The sequence below is a fragment of the Micropterus salmoides genome, unplaced genomic scaffold (assembly GCF_014851395.1).
Source record: "Micropterus salmoides isolate LMB-PRFRI ecotype aquatic unplaced genomic scaffold, ASM1485139v1 Ms_hic_scaffold_22, whole genome shotgun sequence".
Classification (NCBI taxonomy): Eukaryota; Metazoa; Chordata; class Actinopteri; order Centrarchiformes; family Centrarchidae; genus Micropterus; species Micropterus salmoides.
In genome coordinates, this window is record NW_024041373.1 from 13,201,226 (window position 1) to 13,223,347 (window position 22,122).

Below are 22,122 nucleotides of genomic sequence, written 5' to 3' on the forward strand. Positions count from 1 at the left end.
TAAGATCAGCATGTGAGCATTATCATTGTGAGCATGTTAGCATGCTGACGTTAGCATTTAGCTCAGACCTCCCCTATACAATCGCACAGAGCCACTAGTATCCTCAGTGGCAACCTTCAGCAGGTAGAGCAGCTAAAATTATTCCAAGCTGTCTCTAGTCATTAATAAAATGTTGAATGTTCATACAATTAAATGACAAAGGTATGTTTTATCCGTCATGTATTAAATTTTTTTATACTGAAAATAAAATCAACAGATCATTTTCATTTAACACCAGCACAGTTTACCTGTTTTGTTGTGTCAACCTGCAATGTGCAAAAGGAAGGGACTTTTCCATACTGAAAATACCACATGTTAAAGCACAAATGGAAAAGAATCATTACTTGCTTCCTTTTTTTTCACAGGAAGAAGAATTAAGGAACAGCGGGGAGGCCAAATACGCCCATCTGAATAATGATCTTCATGTTTTAATTGAAGTCTTTGCTCCACCTGGAGAGGCCTATTCCCGCATGAGTCACGCCTTGGAGGAGATTAAAAAATTCCTAGTTCCAGTAAGTTTAATTTTTATTCCTGTGATGTATATGATCAATTATTATTGCTGACTTGATAATTTCTCCACCAGGCTTATTAACACAAAGCAAACATCTTCTGAGTTTACAGTATCCAGAATTCTGCTGAGTTTCCAGGGTTTGTTTATATACAGTAGGACTAAGATAACCTATAAGTGTGAATTTTTTTCTTTGCATTACATTACATTACCCTACACTGCAAGCCCTTCTTACAAATGAAAAATAATGTATTCAGTAATTAAAGAACTTGCAAGACTCCAGCAACTTATAGCCCGGAGAACTTAGCAATAATTAATGTGCATGTTGTGTACTAAGCTGTAAAAATTAATCTAGCTTTGCAAATGTGACAAGCCTCATAGAGGAGTTGTGCTGCGCGAGTCGACATTATGGAGTTCATGCTTCTTCCAATACAAAGACAATGTTCTTACAAGCATGTCTGTTCACTGGGCAAGGAGGATGATGATACTGCATCTCTGCACCAAGCATTTTATACCCTTCCAAATACAAATAATTTCACAATGTCTGCCAAAAAAACAAGTAACAAAATAAATACAGGGTTTTAATCTGTTTGAGAAGTTTCAAATTGTTACCTTTCAGGAAAAATACTAAATGTAATCACTGGACATGTGTCCCATTTAAGTGGGCTTTGCACTGTATAACTGCAATATGATATTTTACTTCCACACACGGTATTTCCAAGAGCATAGATATATTGCTGGCAAAGACTCAGCGCTCGCATCACTGCAGTACCTTGAGAAAAGATGAGGTATTGTGTATAATTATTCTTATAAAAGTACAGCCACGTTTTCTAATGAGTGTACACAGGATTTGCTGTAATACATTTCTTTTTAAATAGGTGCACACACTCAACAAACACAGACAGTTAGGACAGCGATTTGAATTTAGTGTGAAAATCTGCCAGCAGAACTAATGATGCAGGGTTACTAGGAAGGAACCAACTCAGTAAGATTTTACAAAGTGACAAAAGGGCTGAAAATAATTACTGCGGATGGGAATGCACTGTTTGCTATATTTGGGGACACCCAAAGCCAGGTTGTGATGGTTTACTGTGTTATTATTATAAATGCTCATCAAAACTGAAAGTACGGGGGAAACATCACATTGATTTAAGTTATATTATTGAAGTTAGAAATCTTAGAGATACCCTATACTTTATCCATATCTCATTAAAAACATAAAAAACAAAGACCATACCATCTATTTTACAGCACACGCTCGCTGCTCTAGGGATCTTATGGATTTGCAAATAAACTGCACATAATGTAACACAACAGCCGTCTGTCAGTATCCATAGTTACAGGTGTTTTCTCCCTCTGGTGGAGAGTGGCAAGTGTGTCCTGCTGTTTGCCTTTTTTCTTTATTGCTGCAAGATGGTTGCTGTGTTGTCAAGAGTGAAACTTCAAGTGAATTGCTAGTGGGGATTTGCTTGGTTGAAAATAATCAGCATGAGTTTAACAACTTGTTAAAATTGTTAGTTCTTACTCAACTTGGTATTGTAGAATTGTTTATTCAATTGGAATTAAAGGGAAACTCCACCAAATTAACACATCACAGTCTGTTGACAGGTCTTGGGGAGTACTACTAAACATGTGAGGAAAGTTGTATAAAGCCCTTTGTGGCTAATAAATGCCTCAAATGATATCAGCATTGGTTGGGGCTGATGTTTGAAGGTGAAAATAAATCTGGAGGTGAGGAGTTAGTAGCCCGCTCCTCACCTCTGCCTAAAGCTAGTAGCTTTACGTCATGTTAGCTGCTACTATCATAACACACAGGAATGTCTGACCAAACTGTCAGCAGAGTTAAATTGTAGGTAACGTAGGCGCCAGGTTTGGCAAGGAGGAAGAATGCGTTTGATCCTTTAAACTGTCCATCAGGAGTTTGACAGTGTCATAGAAGAGCCATTTTAAATTGATGGACTACTGTTGTATGTAAAAGGTAGAAAGTACCACCAAAAGTTGACCCAGGATAGGTTCACAGCGACAACAGAGACGTGTAGCTGTCTGCCACAATGCATTACACTGCTGGTTGCAGTTGAAAATCTGAAAAAGTATATATCAGAGCATGTGAGCTGAGGTGAGTGACTTGTGCAGCACGTATTTCTTCTCTTCACGTGTACTCCTCTCTCCATGATGTTTAAAAAACCCTATAATTTAAGAAAACCTGCTTCCTACAGAGCTCACATCTATAAAACAGGAAAGATTAATATACATTATTTTCCTTTATTTACCTCCTTATGTGTTATCTACACATTTCTTGTGTTATAAATCACAATTATTACAAAAAACACAATCACATGAACAAGTTGTATGACCATTAGAATTTCATATGCATAATCAGTGTGTTAATAATTTATACCTGTAGAAATAGAACACAAAGGCCACCAAGAAGGGCAGTTTGCCTGAGTTTTATCAGTCGTTGAAGCGATTGAGAAGAGAAAGCTTGTCTTAACGGGAGCCCTCAGATCTGACTACAGAAATGCTGTAAGTGCCGTCAGCTCAGAGGCACGCACTGTAGAAAAGAAAAAATGCACACAGGAAGCTAATCAGTGGACTATAGTGTGTATATAGACAGAGAGTGAGAAGCACTGGAGAAGGACTGGCAATCCTCCTCTTAGCTGGATGAGCTTTTGGCCTTTATCTCGGGCCAAACTGCAGTGGAGAGCATTTTGGCCAACAGAGAGTGACACAGATGCTTGAACAAGATTCGTGGTAGTAATTTGTTTTTTGCATAAAGTCAAACGTGAAGTCAAACAAAAATCTAAGACAGGCCTGTCTTAAATTTCCTGTCGATATATCTTTTTTTTAATCTATTTGATCCATATGATCCCAAAGAATGAGCCTCAGCCCCAACACTGAAGACTGGCCTGGTGTTGCAGAGACAAGCACTTATGCATTATTATGTTCAGATAAGATCCAGACTGTGCAGGTGTTCTTGACAATGCGGGGCCAATTTTGCTGTGGAAATGAGGCAGGAGCAGTTTCAGCAGAGATCATTTTGAAAGAACTCATCATGTGAATAAATAAATTTTTTGCTGTGCATTAGTGGTAGATTTTGTTCTGTAATAGCGCACAATATATAGATATATATGCAAATTTTGTCAAGTTGTGTCACCGTATGGACCACTTATGTTTTCTGCATCAGGACATTGAAAGTAGCGCTGATGCTTCTCTGTATTCAATATCAAACCAAGCCATGGTGATGAAGCAGCACATATAAAAGCACAAGTTCAAATAATGAACATTAATAAATGTAAACTTTTGGTATCACCAAATACACAATCAAAGTAAAAAATATCAAGATGCAGGCTAACAGCTGCTGCAGCTGCTCCTGTGCCTCTGGATCAGTTGGTCTGCTGTGCTTTGGGAGGATGTGAACATCAGTAGGTTGATATGGAGGGCAGCTTGTACTATGATCATTTTTCAGAGCTTCTTTAGTTAAAAAAAATAGTGTTTAGACACTGGCATGTGCACTTCTCCACAAGGTGTAAAGTGGTGCATCTAAAAACATTTAAAATTTAATCAGATTTTATCATCGGTCTTACTGCAAACCACAATCCCCTCACAATGCACTGGCCTTTCTTGAAGTCTCCTTACCCACAGACAGTGACACATGTAAAATATATTTTAATGACTGAATCAAACTCAGCGTCCGAGGGTGTCATTTGTACAATATGAGTGTATGTTTGTAAAACCATATGTCTGCAAACTGCATTTTGTTGTTGACCCGTGTGCCTGCTGTGTGAGGAAACTTGATACATCACACGCTTACATTTCTGCCCATCCAGCACTGCGGACATGGCACATTGTCAGAGCTTCTTCTGAAACATCCCGCTCACCAGATATGAGAGGGTTGTGGGGTCATCTAGATGGATGGGATGAGTCCTTTGCGTCAGCTGATCTAACGCTAGATACATTTCAACACACATTTTGTTAGCTCTGGGAAATTGAAATCGGCTCATTCACATCACCATGTGCCATGAATCTGCTCAGTCTCTGAATGTCCTGTATATAACCACTAAATGTTTAGCTCTGTCGTCCAAAGAAACCAGTGCATGTACTCACAGACATCCATCCGATATCTTCATATGTAATATTAGCGATCTCGTTAACTAATATTAATAGTATGGTTCAAATAGTCCCTGTAGCCACCTCAAGTTCTCCTGAATTAGAAATGTTTGGGAACACAACAATCTTAGATCATATTAGTAATCCAAGGCCACATGATTGATTCAGAAGCTGGGATTGATTTGTTGTTTTTGTTTGTTTATCTATTTTGTTTCTGTTAGAGAAAATGTATTTACTCAGTAAAATCATATCACTAGATACCTCGGAGGTCTCAGAGGAGATCTGGCTTGACAACATCTCTTTTAATTAAAGATTAAATCCACTGAGATTTATTTCCCACAAAATGCTGAATTAATTTTGTGTGTGCATTTCTGTCAGAATAACATCCAAGGATATAGGAGCAGTTCTTTCATAAATGCTCCCATAGTCATCAGACTCATATCGCTGAGATAAAAGATAAAATGCACATGGCAGGAAATCAGTCAGCACAGCCAGACATGTAGCAGGTAGGCCAGAACACAAGACTGATTGATAACGGCATACTTCATGTGGTGACCCCGTAAAATCTAACTTTAGCACAGTGAAGGGCATAGTTTGTGTACAAGGTTAAGCATGGGCAGACTGAATCTAAGTGAGCAAACAGTCTGACCCGAGAAGCCTCAGCAGGAGGTTTATCTCTGTATTCTCATGTTGACGCCTCTGTCAACAGTCAACTTTTACAAGCTCTGGCAGATTTGTTGTGCTTTGGATAAACTGCCAGCTTTCCAATTAAAATCTCTGCCAGTCTCCTGTAAACCAACAGAATGCTGCAGGCCTTATTAAGTCATTAACAAGAGAAGCACATGTGTCAAATGTTTTGGGACTCTACCATGAGGTGTTTTGTTTTTTCACTTCTTCTGTGACATATGGGTGTCAAAAATCTGTTCATCATATGGTCCCGGTGTGACACATATCCTATTACTGTAAATGGAGACCTATGACAACGTGACATCCTCTGTATGTTATCCTGTCCCCCTTTCACTTTTTGTCAAATAGAATAGTGGAGTGGTTGTCTATGAGGAGAACGATGCTGGAGTTGCTTTAGATGCATAACGCACACAGTATGCTCTTATCGCAATGTCCCTGGTTGGTTCCGGATGAGGACCTTTGTTGAATGTCATTTCGCATCTCTCTCCCAACATTTTCTGTCACATACTGTATCTACAGCCTAACTTTAAATAAATACAAAAATATATCAAAATATAAGATAGAAAGTATTCAATATATTTAATTCATTCATTCAAACCTGCAGTGCAGAACTTTTGTCTTTCCATTCTGACAGTGAGAGTAATTACACAACAGCTGCTCGCCCTTCACCTCTGACCACCTCAAAATATTCAGTGCTAATGTGTGACAAATAATGCAGCAATATTAAGAAGTGATGCTTTTGATGTTTTGCTGAATCAGTACCTGAAAAATTTGGCATCATTGAAAACAAGATTCTGCTCTGTACAGGAGAAAATCCAACTGTCTGTGGTCACAAAGCAACACAGAAACACATGTACAAAAGATTCTCAACGAATGGTTGAAGATCCAAAGATCTGAGATTTTGGTATCATCTAGTCCAGGATCAAAGTCAGTATCTTCTCACACATAAAAAATATGATTCATAGTGTTGATAGTGGCCAAAACCTCCACAGGTAACCTTTACCATTGGACAAGATGTCTCCTACTTCACTGAAAAGTCCATTCTCATTGCACGTGCACTGAAGGCTTCAAGTTTCCACATCACACTTATGTAAGTCGTAGGACTGACACCTTCTGTTCAGATCGTCAGTATGTTCTTGGTCACAGTGGATCTAGCTTGCAAACAGAAACATATGATGACCAAGTAATCAACTCTGTGGTAAATTATAGTTAACAATAGTGTTATTACAAGTTTAATAACACATACAGAAGAATAAAAGCATGTAGATAGGTAGTCTAGGAGGAAAACGGATGGAAGAACAAAACTTAACAAAATGTATTTTGAAATATGAGCCATTTGTTAACTTTGCAAAACCTACTTAAAAGATAAATTAAACAATCCACATGTTTTCACACATATTTCAGTCACATATTTTTCATTTAAAATTGAAGGTCCACCTTTAATGAATACATGCACATCCCACAGCCAGGGGGAAATTTCCTATCAAACTGTAACTACCCTAGCGCAACCCCAAAAAATTACACTTTTAAACAGAGTATAAATATTTTTGGTTTCATATTATATCATACCAATATAATTGAAATATGATTTTCGTGTCTGTATAGACTTGTTTAATTATACTATAGGGGTGTTATTTTTACTAAACAACTAGGATAATTATTCTTGACCTATCCCACTTTGTAACTATGGCAATATATTGCAAATGAAGAGCCAGCTCTCAGAAAGGAAAAGAGCCATAAGACCTGGCTCCCTTTAAAGAGCCGTAATTCCCATCACAACTCAGTCCACTGTTGTGAAGTCACCAAATCAAACTCTTATGTACCCGTTTTAAACTCAGATTTAAGGTAACCACAGAGGAACTTCAGCAGAGGAATCTGAAAACTGCTTTCAAGTATAAAACTCTGCATCTACATCATTCTGCTCAGTGAAGGTTAAACATTAACTGAAGTAAATTTTAAAAAAGCAAATAAAACATTTCTGAGTGGGACATTTTTGAGATCTTGTGGTAATAATTAAAAATGGGCAGCTCATCCTAAAAAATTTTAAATCATTTGAACCTGTTGATTTTGAAAATCTGCTCTGGATGATGTGCGTTTTTGGGGCTTTGTTGCTCACCTTTCAGCGCGTGAGAGCCAGAAAGACACAACAAAGTTGCAAAAAAAAACATCGATGACCAGAGAAATCTGCTTTGTCGTCGTTACAAAAACATCTTGCCCGGAGTACCGACTCTTGTGGGCTTTGCTTATGTATTTCTAAGAAATAAGCCTGTTTATCTGTCAGCAGTGACAAGATAATGAATACTGCTTTGTCCACTCCTTTATCTGCGGGGTAATGATCCATATCATGTTTGATAATGGATTGAGAAAAAATGGTTCAGATTCACAAGATAACAATATTCCACAAAAAGTTGTTGAAACGGACGATTACTGGCCTCGTGTGCAGACAAAATAAGGAGCATTTTTCTGTTGCTTTAAAGTGAGTAGAATTTATTTTTAAATGTTATTTCCTTTTTATGTCCTCCTTCTTCTCAACATACAGGTTTGTGAAATGTCCTATTGTGTTGGTGAAACATTATTTTTTCTTCTGGCCATCTGGAAGTAAATCGGTTGTCAAAAATGCACACTGGTTCTGCAAACCCCTTAACAGAAAGAGAACAATTTTCCTACTTTTCTCGTTTTTAATCATACAAACTTAATACTAACAATGAATCCACAGCTCTTTAGAGGAATATTCATTGTCTTTTCCTACATTACTAATCTCTCTCCTGCATTTTGTGTCCAAACATTACCGGAAGAAAACATTCTTCGTTCAGTATTCAGCACCCAGCAAAGCTGTGTGTTTCCTGCGTGTGTCAAGATAATTTTAATTTGATGACATTTGCTGCTGTTGCGAGCATCTGTTGCAGTCAGAAGACAAATGCCCTTGTTTTTTTTTCTTTGTTTCATATGAGACATGCTGTATTTTGTTCCCACAGGACTACAATGACGAGATCAGACAGGAGCAACTGAGAGAGCTCTCCCTGTTGAACGGCTCTGATGAGTCGAGCAGAGGGAGGAGTGCGCAAGGGAGGAGTGTACGACCAGCAAGCACAATATCCACGAGGTAGAGTACAAATTACAGCTGTGTAAAAGGGCTCTGAAAGAAGTTGAATACTACATAATCAGGGCAATCAGGACTTCTTGAAGTTAAGAAAACTGAAGGCTGCTACGTATTTTTATGAAAGATTTATGAGAAATTGTGGAAATCTTCACTTCAAAAACCTTTTGCTGCACGTTAACACTTGTGCTTCTAATTTAAACTACAGTTACACATGGTGAAAACTTAAAGAGGTATTCCCTTTACGTTAGTACTGCAAGAAATCCATTTAGGCTTCCAGATTAATAGCCTGCATGATAAATTCCCCACATCAAGTGCGAATATTTATATACGTCTATAGCCTAAATTTCATTTAGATTTTAGATCATTTTTCAGACTAGTCATTACATATAGCCTACGATCAAAGTCACATGCATATATATACGTATAGCTACTCTAGATCTGCTGCAGGCTGTACAAATTGGCTAGAATAGGCTAGAATAATACAGCATAATGCATACATTGTCTAAGATCATCACTTGTAGTTTTTCCAAGGAAACCCATCAACTGTAAAATTAGCCTATTGGCTTTACACCCACTGATGATGTCATCTGATATGTCACTATTTTGACACAAAATTTTTATGGAAAAATGACAGGTACACAAAAACTGTAATGTTTCGTACTGTTTTAAAGAGCTGGTGACGTCATGACTGTTCATGGTGATGCGTTGTATTTGAACCCATCTTCTGAAGTTAATGGAAAGGACTGGCGTATCACATGCATGCAAAACTGGGCTTCCACGTATGCATGGCACTGCATTTGAAAGTGTAAAAGTTGTGTTATTTATACACAGGTCCCTATACACATAAATGGATTAAGTGAAAGTCACTTTCCTTGCCTTCTTGTTTCCAAATCCATCTTGGATGTATCATCCTTTTCAACTGATAGAAGAGCAACCCACATGGAGGTAGTTTTGAATTAGTTTCAACTTTGAAAAGCTTTGCTTACTTGATGCCACCATAACTGGGATAGTCAATAGGATCCTGAGTGCAATCTCACAGTTGGGGAAAGTTCCTTCAGTCCTTCACAGCACAGTCATAAAATTATACAGAGGTATGAGGCCCTGTGCGGTTGCACACTTCACACAGCCCATGTGACAGGCCCCACCAATCTTTACACCTGTTCACCAGTCCCATGCTGGTATACTGCACCTTCATACTTGCGTGTACTTTTAATGCCTGGGTGAGGCAAAACGTGACACTGACATGGTATTATCTAGTGGTGGGTCCATTAAACACTTTGGTGTGAGACCTGTAAGCCTGTAGAAGCAATAAATCATTGAAATCATCCTGTCTGCCTCGACTGTCTGCTCTTGGGTCCTTTCCCTGTTGCCGCTCTCCCTCACTGTTGTTATTTTCTCCGACTTTATAAAACTATGTTTATGTTGTTGTTTGTTTTCTTTAGAAATCCAAGAGTTACAACTGTGTTGATGACAGTTTTTTTAAGTGCCACTCATATTGTGGCATTGTCCTTATGCAGTCTTACCAGATTATATGCACTGTTTTTTCAACAATTAAGATAAAGATAAGCACCAAAAAATGTATTTCATTAATTTTATTATAATATTGCGAAAATACTATATCCACAAATTTAAATATGCAAACCATTTTTGTTACTTGTTCATTAAATCAAACATCAAACGATTGATATGTGCTATTCCTTTGATCTTTTCATGTAGAGATATCCCCCTGGTTACCATTATTGTTAATGAGTTGTTTCTCTAAAAAGAAGTTGAGAAGAAATGAAAAAAGAAAGCTCCCTTCAGAGCCACAGAATACATTATACCACTGTCACCCAAAACTAGTCAACCATTTGACTTATGGATGATCTAAAAGAAAAAAAAAAAGATGTACCGACCTTCATGGTGAAATTTCAGATTAACTGGGTTCACTGGCAAGCATTTCAATATTTCACATAAACCAGTTTTTAGCTCTCTTCCTTGGGTTGTAGGTGTAATCTCCTTTTTGATTTTATTTTGCCGTTATGTCTTCTTGACGAATCAAATATTAGCTGTTTGGCACATACAGCTGAAGGGCTTGAAAAACTTAATATTACAGAGAATTTGATTGGCTTAGCCGTGCATGCAGCTGCTGGTGCGAAATGCCTGCCTCTTCCAGTTTCCTTTTAAGTTCGTTTTTAGACCAAATTGTCTGTAATCTACCTGAGCCGTAGCGGTCCCTCAAGAGTAAGCAGGTACAGTTTGCCATGACAGCTTGGCCTAATTCTGGCAGCACATGTAGATGAACTAAATCCAGCAGAAACATGGGGCACCCCAAATTTAAAGTCACCACCACCACTTCCCTACCCAGATTTCCTCCTTATGGCACACCGATAAGCGATTATTGTAAATCTCCATGAAAAATATGCACCAGTAATTCCCCTTGGAGTGTCTGTATTTTTGGATCACAATGGGCTGCTACCTAGTGAAGGATGTGCCAGAGGAAGAAAGGGTATCCTCCTAGCCCACCTACATCCTGCTGCTGTAAAAATGTGAAGTTAGCAGACAATAGACAGCCTTGCAATGCTAAATCCACCCTTCAATCCCTGCTGTGTTCATGTGGTTCAGCAACTGGACAGTCACACCTCCATAAAAGAAACAATCCACCTTAAATTCCTCATGCCTGCCCAACTCCTTTGGCCTTTAATGTCTCTCTGTTAAAGTCTTTCCTCTTTATTGAAAACTCTACCTGTCTGACTACGGGTATGTCTACAACCTGAGTGTGTTCTGCAGCTTCAGGCAGATGGAGGTGTGATTTTGTACAAACACAGGCTAGGCACTGCTCCATCGTGTCATTGAAATAACCCAGTTGCGTCCCACAGGCATGTTTGCAGAGCTAAGGAAGACACAAAGTGACACTCCTCATCCCTGTGATCATTACAAGATCTACCTCGTTGCCAGCAGACGTTACGCTTATCTTGTGTTTCACCCAAGCACACTGTATGACAACCTCCAACTGAGGCATCCTGCACAAATGCAACGATAAGAGGGATTTAACAGATTTCTTACTGTCTTAACTCCACTTTCTCACTGAAATAACAGCAGCTTATTTACAGAGATTCTTAAGGGGCAAATTGATGCCATGTTTGTCTGCCTGTTTGCTTTACCAGGGGCCACAGAGGCACAGGAAGGAGTGTAGCTGCACCCCGGGGAGCAGCGGGAGCGACACACAGCAAACTTCCCACGACTGCTTTAACTAGGGAGGTACAAGCGCCTAGAGTCAGGGGGGCAGCAGGGAGTGCTGGATACAGGCCCCCGCTGTTAGCAGCAACACATGAATCATATGACGACTATGTAAGTCCAATCCTCTTTGCACACATTGAAAAGTATAGCTGATAATAATTTTACTTGAACTGTGTGTAAATCAGACTTGGTTTAATCCCCTTTCATGTGATCTGGATGAGTCTTGCTTTACATGGAAAGGTAGGCCATTCAGGGACACGTGTTACCATACAACTTAGAATGATTTTGGATCTTCTAGGCAGCACTTGGTTTCCATTCATTTGAGCATGATATGAAATTCAACTTGCTTGACTTAAAAGTATCATTGAGTCGATATGCAGTTGCAAGCAGTGATCATTTCTCTTCCTCTTTTCCCAAACCTTATAAAGCCACAGATTTTCTTTTCATGGCAGTCCTTAATATCTTTATGTTGCTATGCTGATTTGTAAATAAATATTGCACTTAACTAAACAATGAATAACTATTAATTATGCTGATTGAGTAAATTAGTTCTGTTCAAAAGTAAAATTAGCTCAGATTTAAGGTTTAAAAAAATGTGCACACAATCATGCGCTGATTCTGTTTTTAATTTACCTCTCTTAGTCACTTGAATTATCTCCGCTGCCTATAAAGAGAACTGTTTTGTCTCAAGATGTCTCTTGAGCTTACTTGTCAGCATTGCCACTTTTGACAGTTTTGCCCCACAGATGAGGAATTCTGTTGTGGGACTGCAAGCGGTCCCTGTCCACGAGAAGTGTATCAGCTTTGAGCTCTATTTACTGTGACACATCTCTCCATCACTTTCTCTGACAGTTGCTATTTCTGCCTGCTGTGCACCTGGAAAGCTAATTGCACAGTAGCAGCATTTTTTAACGTGGTGATTTTGATGTTTATTGCTCATTCCTTCTTATGTATTTGATGCTTGAACACAATGTATGTTTTGCAGTTAATGTAAACGTCAACTCACTTTTTGATGTGGTGAAACACACTATTAAATAAGCACGCTTGTTCTGTCTGTCCTTAAGGCACTTTGAGAACCATTGTACTGTGTTAGATGACAGTCTGAGCTGGAGTCAGTTGCCAGAAAGCACTGACATTCTGTGAAAGTCTACTCTACAAGACGAGTGTTAAGCATCGCGCCATGAGATCTCGCAAGATTAAATTGTGACGAGAATTCTCATCAGATAAAAAGCTGTTTGCGAGACTCAAGCAAATGACATTTTTCACACGCTGTCAAGCCACACATTAATTTTCTCACACAGTGAAATACAAATGTATAACTGATAAGACAAGCTAATAAACTCCACCCAGTTGATTGACACCGGCATCTGGTAATATTCTGCCTTTTCTCTGGACATGTCAGAGAACACAGATATGTGGGAGAGATTCTGAATGTGCAGAAAGTTTTGACCATGAGCAGAAAATCTGCTGAAACACAGGAGCTATTAAAGTCCAGGAGTTTCTAACTAAATTAAAATTATAATAATAATTTACCATTATGGTGAAAAGGTGCCACAGTCACATTTAAAGAGGTTACTTTCCCAAACAAAGACTCAACGAGGAGGGAAGACTAAATCATGAATCAGCAGGGATGATATTAAATAAGTTGATCTACAGGAGGAACAGATCTGATAGCAGCACAGAATGACTGAGAGCCGCACTGACTTAGATTCTGATAGAGTTAGGCTATAGAGTTTGAATTGTCACCTGCCACCTGAATTTTGTGTTTCTCTTTACATAAATAAATTTAAAAAATCACCTTAAACTGGAGCAGAAAAATTCATCAGACTGCTGGAAATAAAGTGTTTAATGCTCAAAATATTCATACAATTCAGCATTAAAGATTTATCTCGTGGGTTAAGTGTCTCGTCACACCCCTAGTAGTAGTTAATTAAAACTCACACACACACGCCATTGCTGAAAAAAAGCAAAAAACAAATATAACACAAAAATAAATATGTTACATGTGTTATAGGTTACAGTCAATGTAGGTCCGCTTGAGGAAAATGTAACTTTGTAAGATGGTAAGTCACAAATCTATGAAGCGCTGCATTGTGAAAAGCTGCACCATTAACATGCAAAAAGAGAAGACTCTACTTGGAGATGCAGGTAGTGCCTTGTCCAGTGGTCTATACAATCTTTGTTCACATTACTTTGAACAATCATATCAAAAACAAAAAAATATATATTCAAAGCCTTATTAAAAGTATGCTAGTCCTCAGATCTTGGAAATTTCTCAAGGTCATTTTGAAAAGACTACACAAGGTGAGCTCCAAGTTTCATCCAAATGAAAGAAGCCAACACTTTTACCAGTCTATTTCCTCAGAGCCTTCCTGCTAAGCAAAGCCCCCATGTGTGCTGGCAATTGAAGATTGGACTGTCTGCACGGGGAAATGCACAAGCGCAGTCTCATTACCAAACCAAATTGAGTTCTGATGTAGAGCCTGTGTATTTCTGTGGAGTAAAAAGCGAGGCATTTCTTCTCTTTGTAATTGGAGGTTGGAAAGAGGGGCGGGTGCGCAGAGACTTGGGGATTATGGAAAGGAGTTTGTCCTGAACATTTTCTTCCCTCATATCTCACTTTACTATTTTTTTCTACTACATTACACAATTTTCTTAGAGCATGTTTCCAGAATGTAGCAAGACCTCTTTATACAAAGGTCCAGGTTTGTTTGTTTTTTCAATCACTGAGTATACAAGATGCTGTACTGCGTGTTGTTATTCCACTACAAGAATCCTGCACTGTACAATCTAGTGGAACATAATAATAGATCAGCAGCAGTAGATGCGTCTTTGTTGCAACATCCTGTATTTGTCTTTGGGAAAATATGCACAGTAGTGTGTATGGGTATCGTGTAGATCGCTGACTGATGGACTCTGTCAAGCTGTCAGTCTGCCTCATAAAAGTGATACTGTGAGAATGTCCATAATTGGATCTAATCGAGGTTGGTATTGATTTAAAACTTAAATGGAAAGCATGAGGAAGTTGGCAGTTATCATATATCATTGTTTGCTTTATAATTTATAAAGGTAACATTTTCTCTTTATCTTTCTCCTACAAATCTCACCTTGCTATATCATTTACACCAGCATTCTTCATTGATTGTTTTCTTTGCTCCTCCCAGAGTAGTTCTTACTGCAATGACTCAAGTAAGTTTTTTACCATTCAGGTGTACAGAATGCTGCAAGACTTCACTTGTCTAACACTGATTGGAAACATATAAAGCAGCCCTGCCAAAAGCAAAAACAGATTTGCACTCCCATGTGTTATTTTGATGTTATTCTGTGAAGGAATTCAAGCCAAACAGACTGAGGTCTCCCTTTTTATTTAGAGTGTAAAAGGATAATGCCACTGGTATTTTTTTATTTGCCTTTTTGTCAAGAAATCCCATAAAAAAAACCAACAATGAATTGATCCAACTAATGTAAAGTAAAAAGTGCTGTCTGTGTACCCAAACCTGATATAACATATCTGTGCCATAGAGTGCCACTGTTGTCCAAAAACAATTAAAAACACATTAATGACTCACACTCAGTGGCACTTTATTTAAAGTCAATTCCACAGCTTCTGTAAAAGCTTACTAGAGCAGCAAATGTGTGTTAATCCACAGTTGAAAATAGTCCCTAACAAAAACACAATTTACTCTTGTTTCAGTAACTTTTTGCTAAAAACTACACTGTCCAGCTGTTTTAGTAAGTTATTTAACCCTTTTAAAAAATGAAAGTATACATTTGTTACTTGTTTTCCTACGTCATCGGCAAAAAACAATGGACATGGGGCTACAAACAATGTACTGAGAAATGTACTAGTAAATTGTTTGCTTTGGTCTTTCTTTTGGATTTCTGGACAATACGAAAAAATTTAGAATAATGGCCACTTTATCCTTTAATTTGACAAACCAACATCTGTTTGACTTGACAGGATCACAAGCAAGCATGCCATTTAAGTAGAATTGCTGAGTGGTAAGAATCAGGTAAATTAGGTTATATTAAAATACTGTTACAGCACAATGCCAGTTTGTAAATAGTTAATTATCACTAATTAAAAATGAATATTTTTCAGCAGGAACAAAAAAATGTAATTTCAAGGAAATTATTTTAATTACACTTTCTACGTATATTTATCTAAACACTGGTAGTTGTTACGTAAATATTTATTTTAGGAAACACTGCTCTGATTTATTTAAAGCTATAAGGGTTTGATTAATATTAAATAATCTATTTTTATATATTTTTTATCAATATAAGGTACATGGATTATCTTCATCTAATAAAATAAGTAAGGAAACATCAGATAGCATCACAAATCAAATCAGTCACATGACAAACCTTTTGGTGGGGCCAGTGTTTCCTGCATCACAGCAATTTTGGAGTTGCATTGTCCCTCATCCTTTTATGCACAGTCAACACAACAAGTTATTACATTGCTGCACAATCGTCTCACAGAAATCAATTTGCATAGGATTGCTTATTCATACCCAGCACATATCATGTAGTTATGCATGCATCCTGTACTTTGCCGTCACTGTGTTTAGTGAATGAATGACAGACTATTGTTTTCTCCTCAATTTGGGATGAAGTTCCCTTTCTGCTGCGGAACAGGTTATCATGTAACAGGGATTATGCCTGAGACTGTAGTGATTAATGGACTCTGTCGTGGTGTCAGTGTTGTAAAACTAATACAGTGACACTGACCATTATTGCACCTCTTAAAGGATAGCAACAATTCAGAAGTGAAGTGGATTGCAGTGCTCCTTTGGGGGGGGGGTTGTTCGCTCTGTATAAATTGATCTATCACCTCCATGGAATGAGCTACCAATATTTTTACAAGATGAAGTCAGTATTAACTTGTGTTAGTTTATATCGTTCTGGGCTGATACACCTCACATGTTGTCACATGAAATCCTCCTAATCCAGAGATTGATCGTTGTCAGGCTTTCCAATTTAGGGAAAGATGTTACCATTGTGCCACCAAATCATCTGCTGTGTATCTGGTAGATCATGGTCAGTCCTTTAGTGATCCAATAATCCATAAAGGAATAATTAAGCCAATCTACCAAAAAAAATCAGGTCCTTTAAGATGAGGTGTTCTTAAATTATCTATCAAGACCATTTGATCATAAAAACCTTAAACGTACATCATATGCTCAAAAATACATGGTGGTCAACCTGAGCACAAAGTTCCTGGTTTAACTTTAGGAGAATGTAAACACATTTTCAGGCAAGCCTAATTAAAAATGCAAAAAGTTAATGATGGGTTAGCTTTTTTATAGTCTTTGACAATTATTGGTCATACTTATTACGTGAAGAAACTAAGCAATCAGCCACCCATCTGCATTAAGCTGCAAAATGAATCTCCCATCTGTACTTTAATGTGAAAGTGCTTAAAATGCAGATCCAGTCAAAAGAGGTCTGTTTCCCAGTGATACGTTATCTCCTAGTTCAGCAATCTTCTGTGTAAAATTGTAATAATAATTATTTACAATGTACCAGAGATGTCTTTCCATTATCTTTCCATTATAAAGTATGGGATCTGATGTGGCACACTGTATTTTTCATGCATTAATGAAAAGGGTATTTTACGGTTACCACATAAAGCACAGGTGGAATAGGCACTACTTCAAGTTGTTGAAGGTCTTTAGCTGTATACAGACAGTTTGAATTTAATGTGAATGAGATTATTAAATGCATTACAGTTGTATCGCAGAATCGTCTTCCCACTACTTAATATGTGATCTAATGTAGCCTTACTTTTCAGACTATTTGTTTTTGTTGCATTTATGAAAAGTGTATTTTATGGTCTACCACATTAAAGACAGCCCATATTTCAGGCTATTTATTGTGAGTTGCACTATGAAAATTACCATACTGAGATATGTTTTTTTAGGTGTAGAGCTATGGTGTACTTTAATAGATGAAGTTGCTGCCAAAGTGGTAAAGTGACCATTATAACCATTTTATCTTGGTTTTATCAGGCTTTAATGAACAAATGTTACTAATCCCCTAGTAAGAGCAGCAGAGAGATATTTCACTGTAATCAGTAAAAGTTCCTCCATGTGAAAAGTCCAAAGAGAGAGCAGAGGGAGATTAAAGATGTGATTGATGGCATTTTGTAGAGGCTGGGACCATGGACTCAGTTTAATGTTAAAAATCAAATCCCGTCTGGATCAAATCTTATCTTTTAATGTCAAGGCTGATGATGGAAGAGAGGAATCTGAGAGTGATACAGGATTCTGGCCCTGACAGCAGGCCATGAATTGTACAAATTGCTGGTAAAAATTGAAAGGCATAGCTTGGTTTTTAAACCTGAGCCCTGCAACCATACCGATGCAGTGCGGGAAATGCTATAATGTGATTAAACACAGAGCTTTGGGAGGCTTTGAAGAAAAAAAAAGTCTAATCTATCTGCTGTGGAAAAAGGACACCCTTTTGAAATGGGGGGAAAATTCTCCCCAAATCATCTATTTCATGAACATAAAAGATGCGTGAGATTTGTGAGTTTCTGTCTATTTCTTAAAGGAGAGCAGTTTCTCAGGCCACCTCTATGCACATATGCTGTAATTGCTTTATAACAATAGGTTCGGATACACTGCTGAGTTCACATTTGTTAGATTAATTATGGAAATTATCCGTGCAGAACTCTCCTGTTTATTAAAACAGATGTATGACACACATTTCCACTCAATGATTAAATAGAAGAAAAGCTCTGGTACAATGCATAATGGTCTCGGTCGTATCATCGGGGACTGAAGCCGCCAGTGAGGGGAGAAGCATACCGATGCAGTTACATTTAATGCTAAACTCTACAAGCACACCAAGTCCTACAATAACTGAAGACTGAGAAATTCTTCAAATGTTCTGCTGGTCAGCCAATATGACAAACGTGATATTGTTGTATGTCACTGTTCTTGAAAGCAGTCAAGTATTTCATGGGGTAAAATTAGCTGTTTTCTTAAATTTAACCATGACACAATTTGAGTAAAAATATTCAAAAGTAAACCCATACTTTAAGTGCACAACCCCTAACAAAAGGTGCATGCTGATTGAATTTGCACAGGTAGAAAGCAAATGAAATGCAGCATCTATTCACTGAGACAAAAGGCTGCAAATCTCATTTTCCTCCCCATTCTGCTTTGTGGAGAGGCATTCACAGGCAGCTCCCTATGAAGATCAGTCACTGTCAGGGGACATACAGGTTGTCAATTGATAATGAAGCACAGTGCTAAGGGCCTTTAGGTTCTCGCTGTCCTAATTACACTGAGCGAGGACTCTCCACCCCTGTGTTAACATTTGATTTATATCCTCTGCCTTGTTAGAAAGGACCAGTGTTAATTGTTTTTACAGATGAGTGTCAAACTAGAAGAATCAAGCCTTGTTAATTAGAGGCTGGACTATTTACACACAGTACCTTGTCAAATCTCAATGTAGCCTCTGTTGTGGGTCAAAGTAATACTGAGGTCAGCACAGAGATAAGTGTGATGAACATTTTATTAGGGTTTTCTATGACTTGACACTGAATTAATGGATTCATCATATATTACAGCTGTTGCATTGCTTCTGCTTAACAATGCTTATCTGTATTGTCACTGTTAAAGACTTAAATGAATATTATTTTTATTCAAATCCTGTCCTGTATTGCACAGTTAGTTAAAAAAAGAAATCTTAACTCAAGGTTTACATTTAGTTGACGCTTTTATCCAAAGCGACTTACAATTGCTATACATGTCAGAGGTCACACACCTCTAGAGCAACTAGGGGTTAAGTGACTTGCTCAGGTACACAATGGTGGATAGGTCACAGTGGGGGATTGAACCCGGGTCTGTCACCCCAAAGTCTTATCCATTGCGCCACTGCCACCCCTACTAGCTTACCTACTAGCTTTTTCCAGAGCTGTCAACTGCATCTCATTGTCTTCCTCAGCTTTCAGAGTTTGGTTGTGCTTGGTTGTCACAACATTAATTCAAAAATAGATACTAAACCAAGTGCTGCTTTAGAAGTCTTACTTCAGTAGCCCATTCACGCACAATTAATTAGCACTATGCTAAAAAAGAAGTGGTGTTGTAGACAAAAAAGTAAGGCAGACAATGAATCACTTAACCACTTGAAACTCATACCAGATTTTGGGCTCCCTGCATCCAAACATACTATTAGCAACTGGATTGTTCAGACTATTTCCCTGGCCTATCAGGTGCGCGGTTTGCCTTCACCTGTGGCTGTGAGGGCTCATTCTACCAGAGGCATGGCGGCCTCTCGAGCCCTCCTTTCCGGGGCCTCTTTGCAGGATGTTTGTGTAGCGGCTGGCTGGGCCACTCCGCACACATTCATTCGGTTTTACAGTCTTGACCTTCCTTCAGCACCTGGCACTCGTGCGCTCTCCTCTTAGTCGCGCCACTTTATTGCACACTGGTGCAGGCGGGGTTTTCGGCACAATATAGTGGGTATCTCATTCCCATAGTGTCGTAACCAACGCAGTTCGAGTTCCCTCGAAGGGGAACGTCTCGGGTTACATATGTAACCCTGGTTCCCCGAGAGAACTGCGTCGGCCTGCCGCACCTCTCTCCCCGCCTGAAGCGCCTGCTTCATAGTTTAAGCTAATGATGAGTGTGTACAGGTGTGCTTTATACTCCTCCGGTTATTCCGTCACACCTTACCGTTCTAGCAACAAACCAATAGGATTGGAGTGATTTCATTCACGTTCAGACCTGCTACGCCTAGAGGCGTTCCCACAGTGTCGTAACCGATGCAGTGTCTCGTTCCCCTTCTCGGGGAACCAGGGTTACATACGTAACCCGAGACGTTACATTTGCTAAGTTAGGATTGGAAAATCGTTGCTCAGGGTGAGGGGTTTAGCAATGTAAATTAACCTTGACTTACACCCAATTATTTATATTACCACTTCATTCTAATACAAGTTTACTTGGATCTAAAAGCTTTTAGATTTTAAAACTTTAAAATAAAAGTCAACAGCTTCCCAAAAACTTTAGTCAAGAAAATTGAAAGTAGTATAAAATTAGCACTATATTTTAAAAGTAACATTTTCTAGATGAAAAAGCATAAACCGGACAACTGCTGTGTTAGAAAATGTAAACAGCAGCATGACACTGAAATAACTTTATGGATATGCTCCTCCTGGTGAGCTGAGCAACACACATCTTTCGAGTAAACAAACAGCTGCAAACAATATGCTGGGTTATTCACCATCTTTATAATTTATTTTGTTATTTATTTTGCACATATAATGCACTAAGAACACTGACATTTTATATGTTCTAAAGGCCACACAAATATTATTACAGTAAAAATGTACCCTTTTAATAAATATATAAGAACATGACGAAGATTTACATGACTTCTCATTCCTGTAATTTTTTATCATAACTGAAGGGTTATTTATATAATACATTTGACTGAAATTAATCCACTGATTGCTTTACATTTATGGTCCAGTGCGAGGTGATTTGTCATACGGGATTGCTAACAAAACAGTCAATTACTGAGATATGCAGGTCTCTGACTCTGCCATTGTGGGGGAAAGACTCATGCAAGAAAAGGAGAAGTATTGGATCCCCTGAACAACTTAATCCCTGACATAATCCCTAACTTTAATTTAGTCAAATTCATGTTCTCACAAATAAAACCACAGAGGAACCAGCGCTGTTTGAATCAGCATTAACCGACAGGAGTCAGTGTGTGAGTGTGCCTTAAATGTAATTTCATTTGTGTCGCTGCACTTGATGTCCTTCACACTGATGTGTCTGCTTTTGTGTCACCAAAGCGTTACCAAAATCAGCCACACTGAAAGCAGCTTGATATCACTCTATTGTTACAGGCAGACATGGAGCAATAATGAGCTGTTGAGACCACGTCTGGTATAAACCAGCTTCACTGAAGCTTTCAACACATTTTATTTCTGCTGATTTAAAACGTGTCCCAAAAAGGAGCTGAACACTTGTATGCATCATGGTAGAGCTTGATCAAACAATTAGAGCAGACAATAGCTAGGTTTACTGTTCTGCACACACCTTGGTCTTACTCCAGTAAAGGTGTTATTCAGGTTAAGCTGTTTACATGAACCTTTGATCGGCTGAGATTGATTTTCCCTGTTGTCATGAATAAACCATTTAACAGAATATTATGTGGAGTACTTTCTTCAGATAGATCAGTCCACACAAACAGCGTAGGTTTGGTTTCAGAAGTGGGGACTAAGCAAAGGAATCAAGAGTTTTTTGCTGTTTCCTGCATTTATATACATTTCTGTCAATGTAGCAAATAACAAATAATGATGAAATTGGTTACTGTGCTTTCCATTGTATGAAAATTAGAAATGTTTTGTAAATATATAAATTGCTGCTTCTCAATGAACTAACCTATAACCAATTCTAGTTTCCTTGATAGAAATCTGAGTGTACAATGCCAAAAACTT

At 38.2% G+C, this 22,122-nt stretch overlaps 1 protein-coding gene across 1 annotated transcript in view; it reads left to right on the plus strand.

The window, feature by feature from the left end:
- khdrbs2 (KH domain containing, RNA binding, signal transduction associated 2) overlaps positions 1–22,122 on the plus strand; it is a 59,934-nt gene that overhangs the window by 31,980 nt on the left and 5,832 nt on the right. Inside the window, exons 4-6 of the mRNA XM_038736855.1 lie at positions 405–551; positions 8,317–8,444; positions 11,588–11,771. Of these exons, the coding sequence (XP_038592783.1) occupies positions 405–551; positions 8,317–8,444; positions 11,588–11,771 (459 nt within the window). The remainder of the gene's footprint in view (positions 1–404; positions 552–8,316; positions 8,445–11,587; positions 11,772–22,122) is intronic.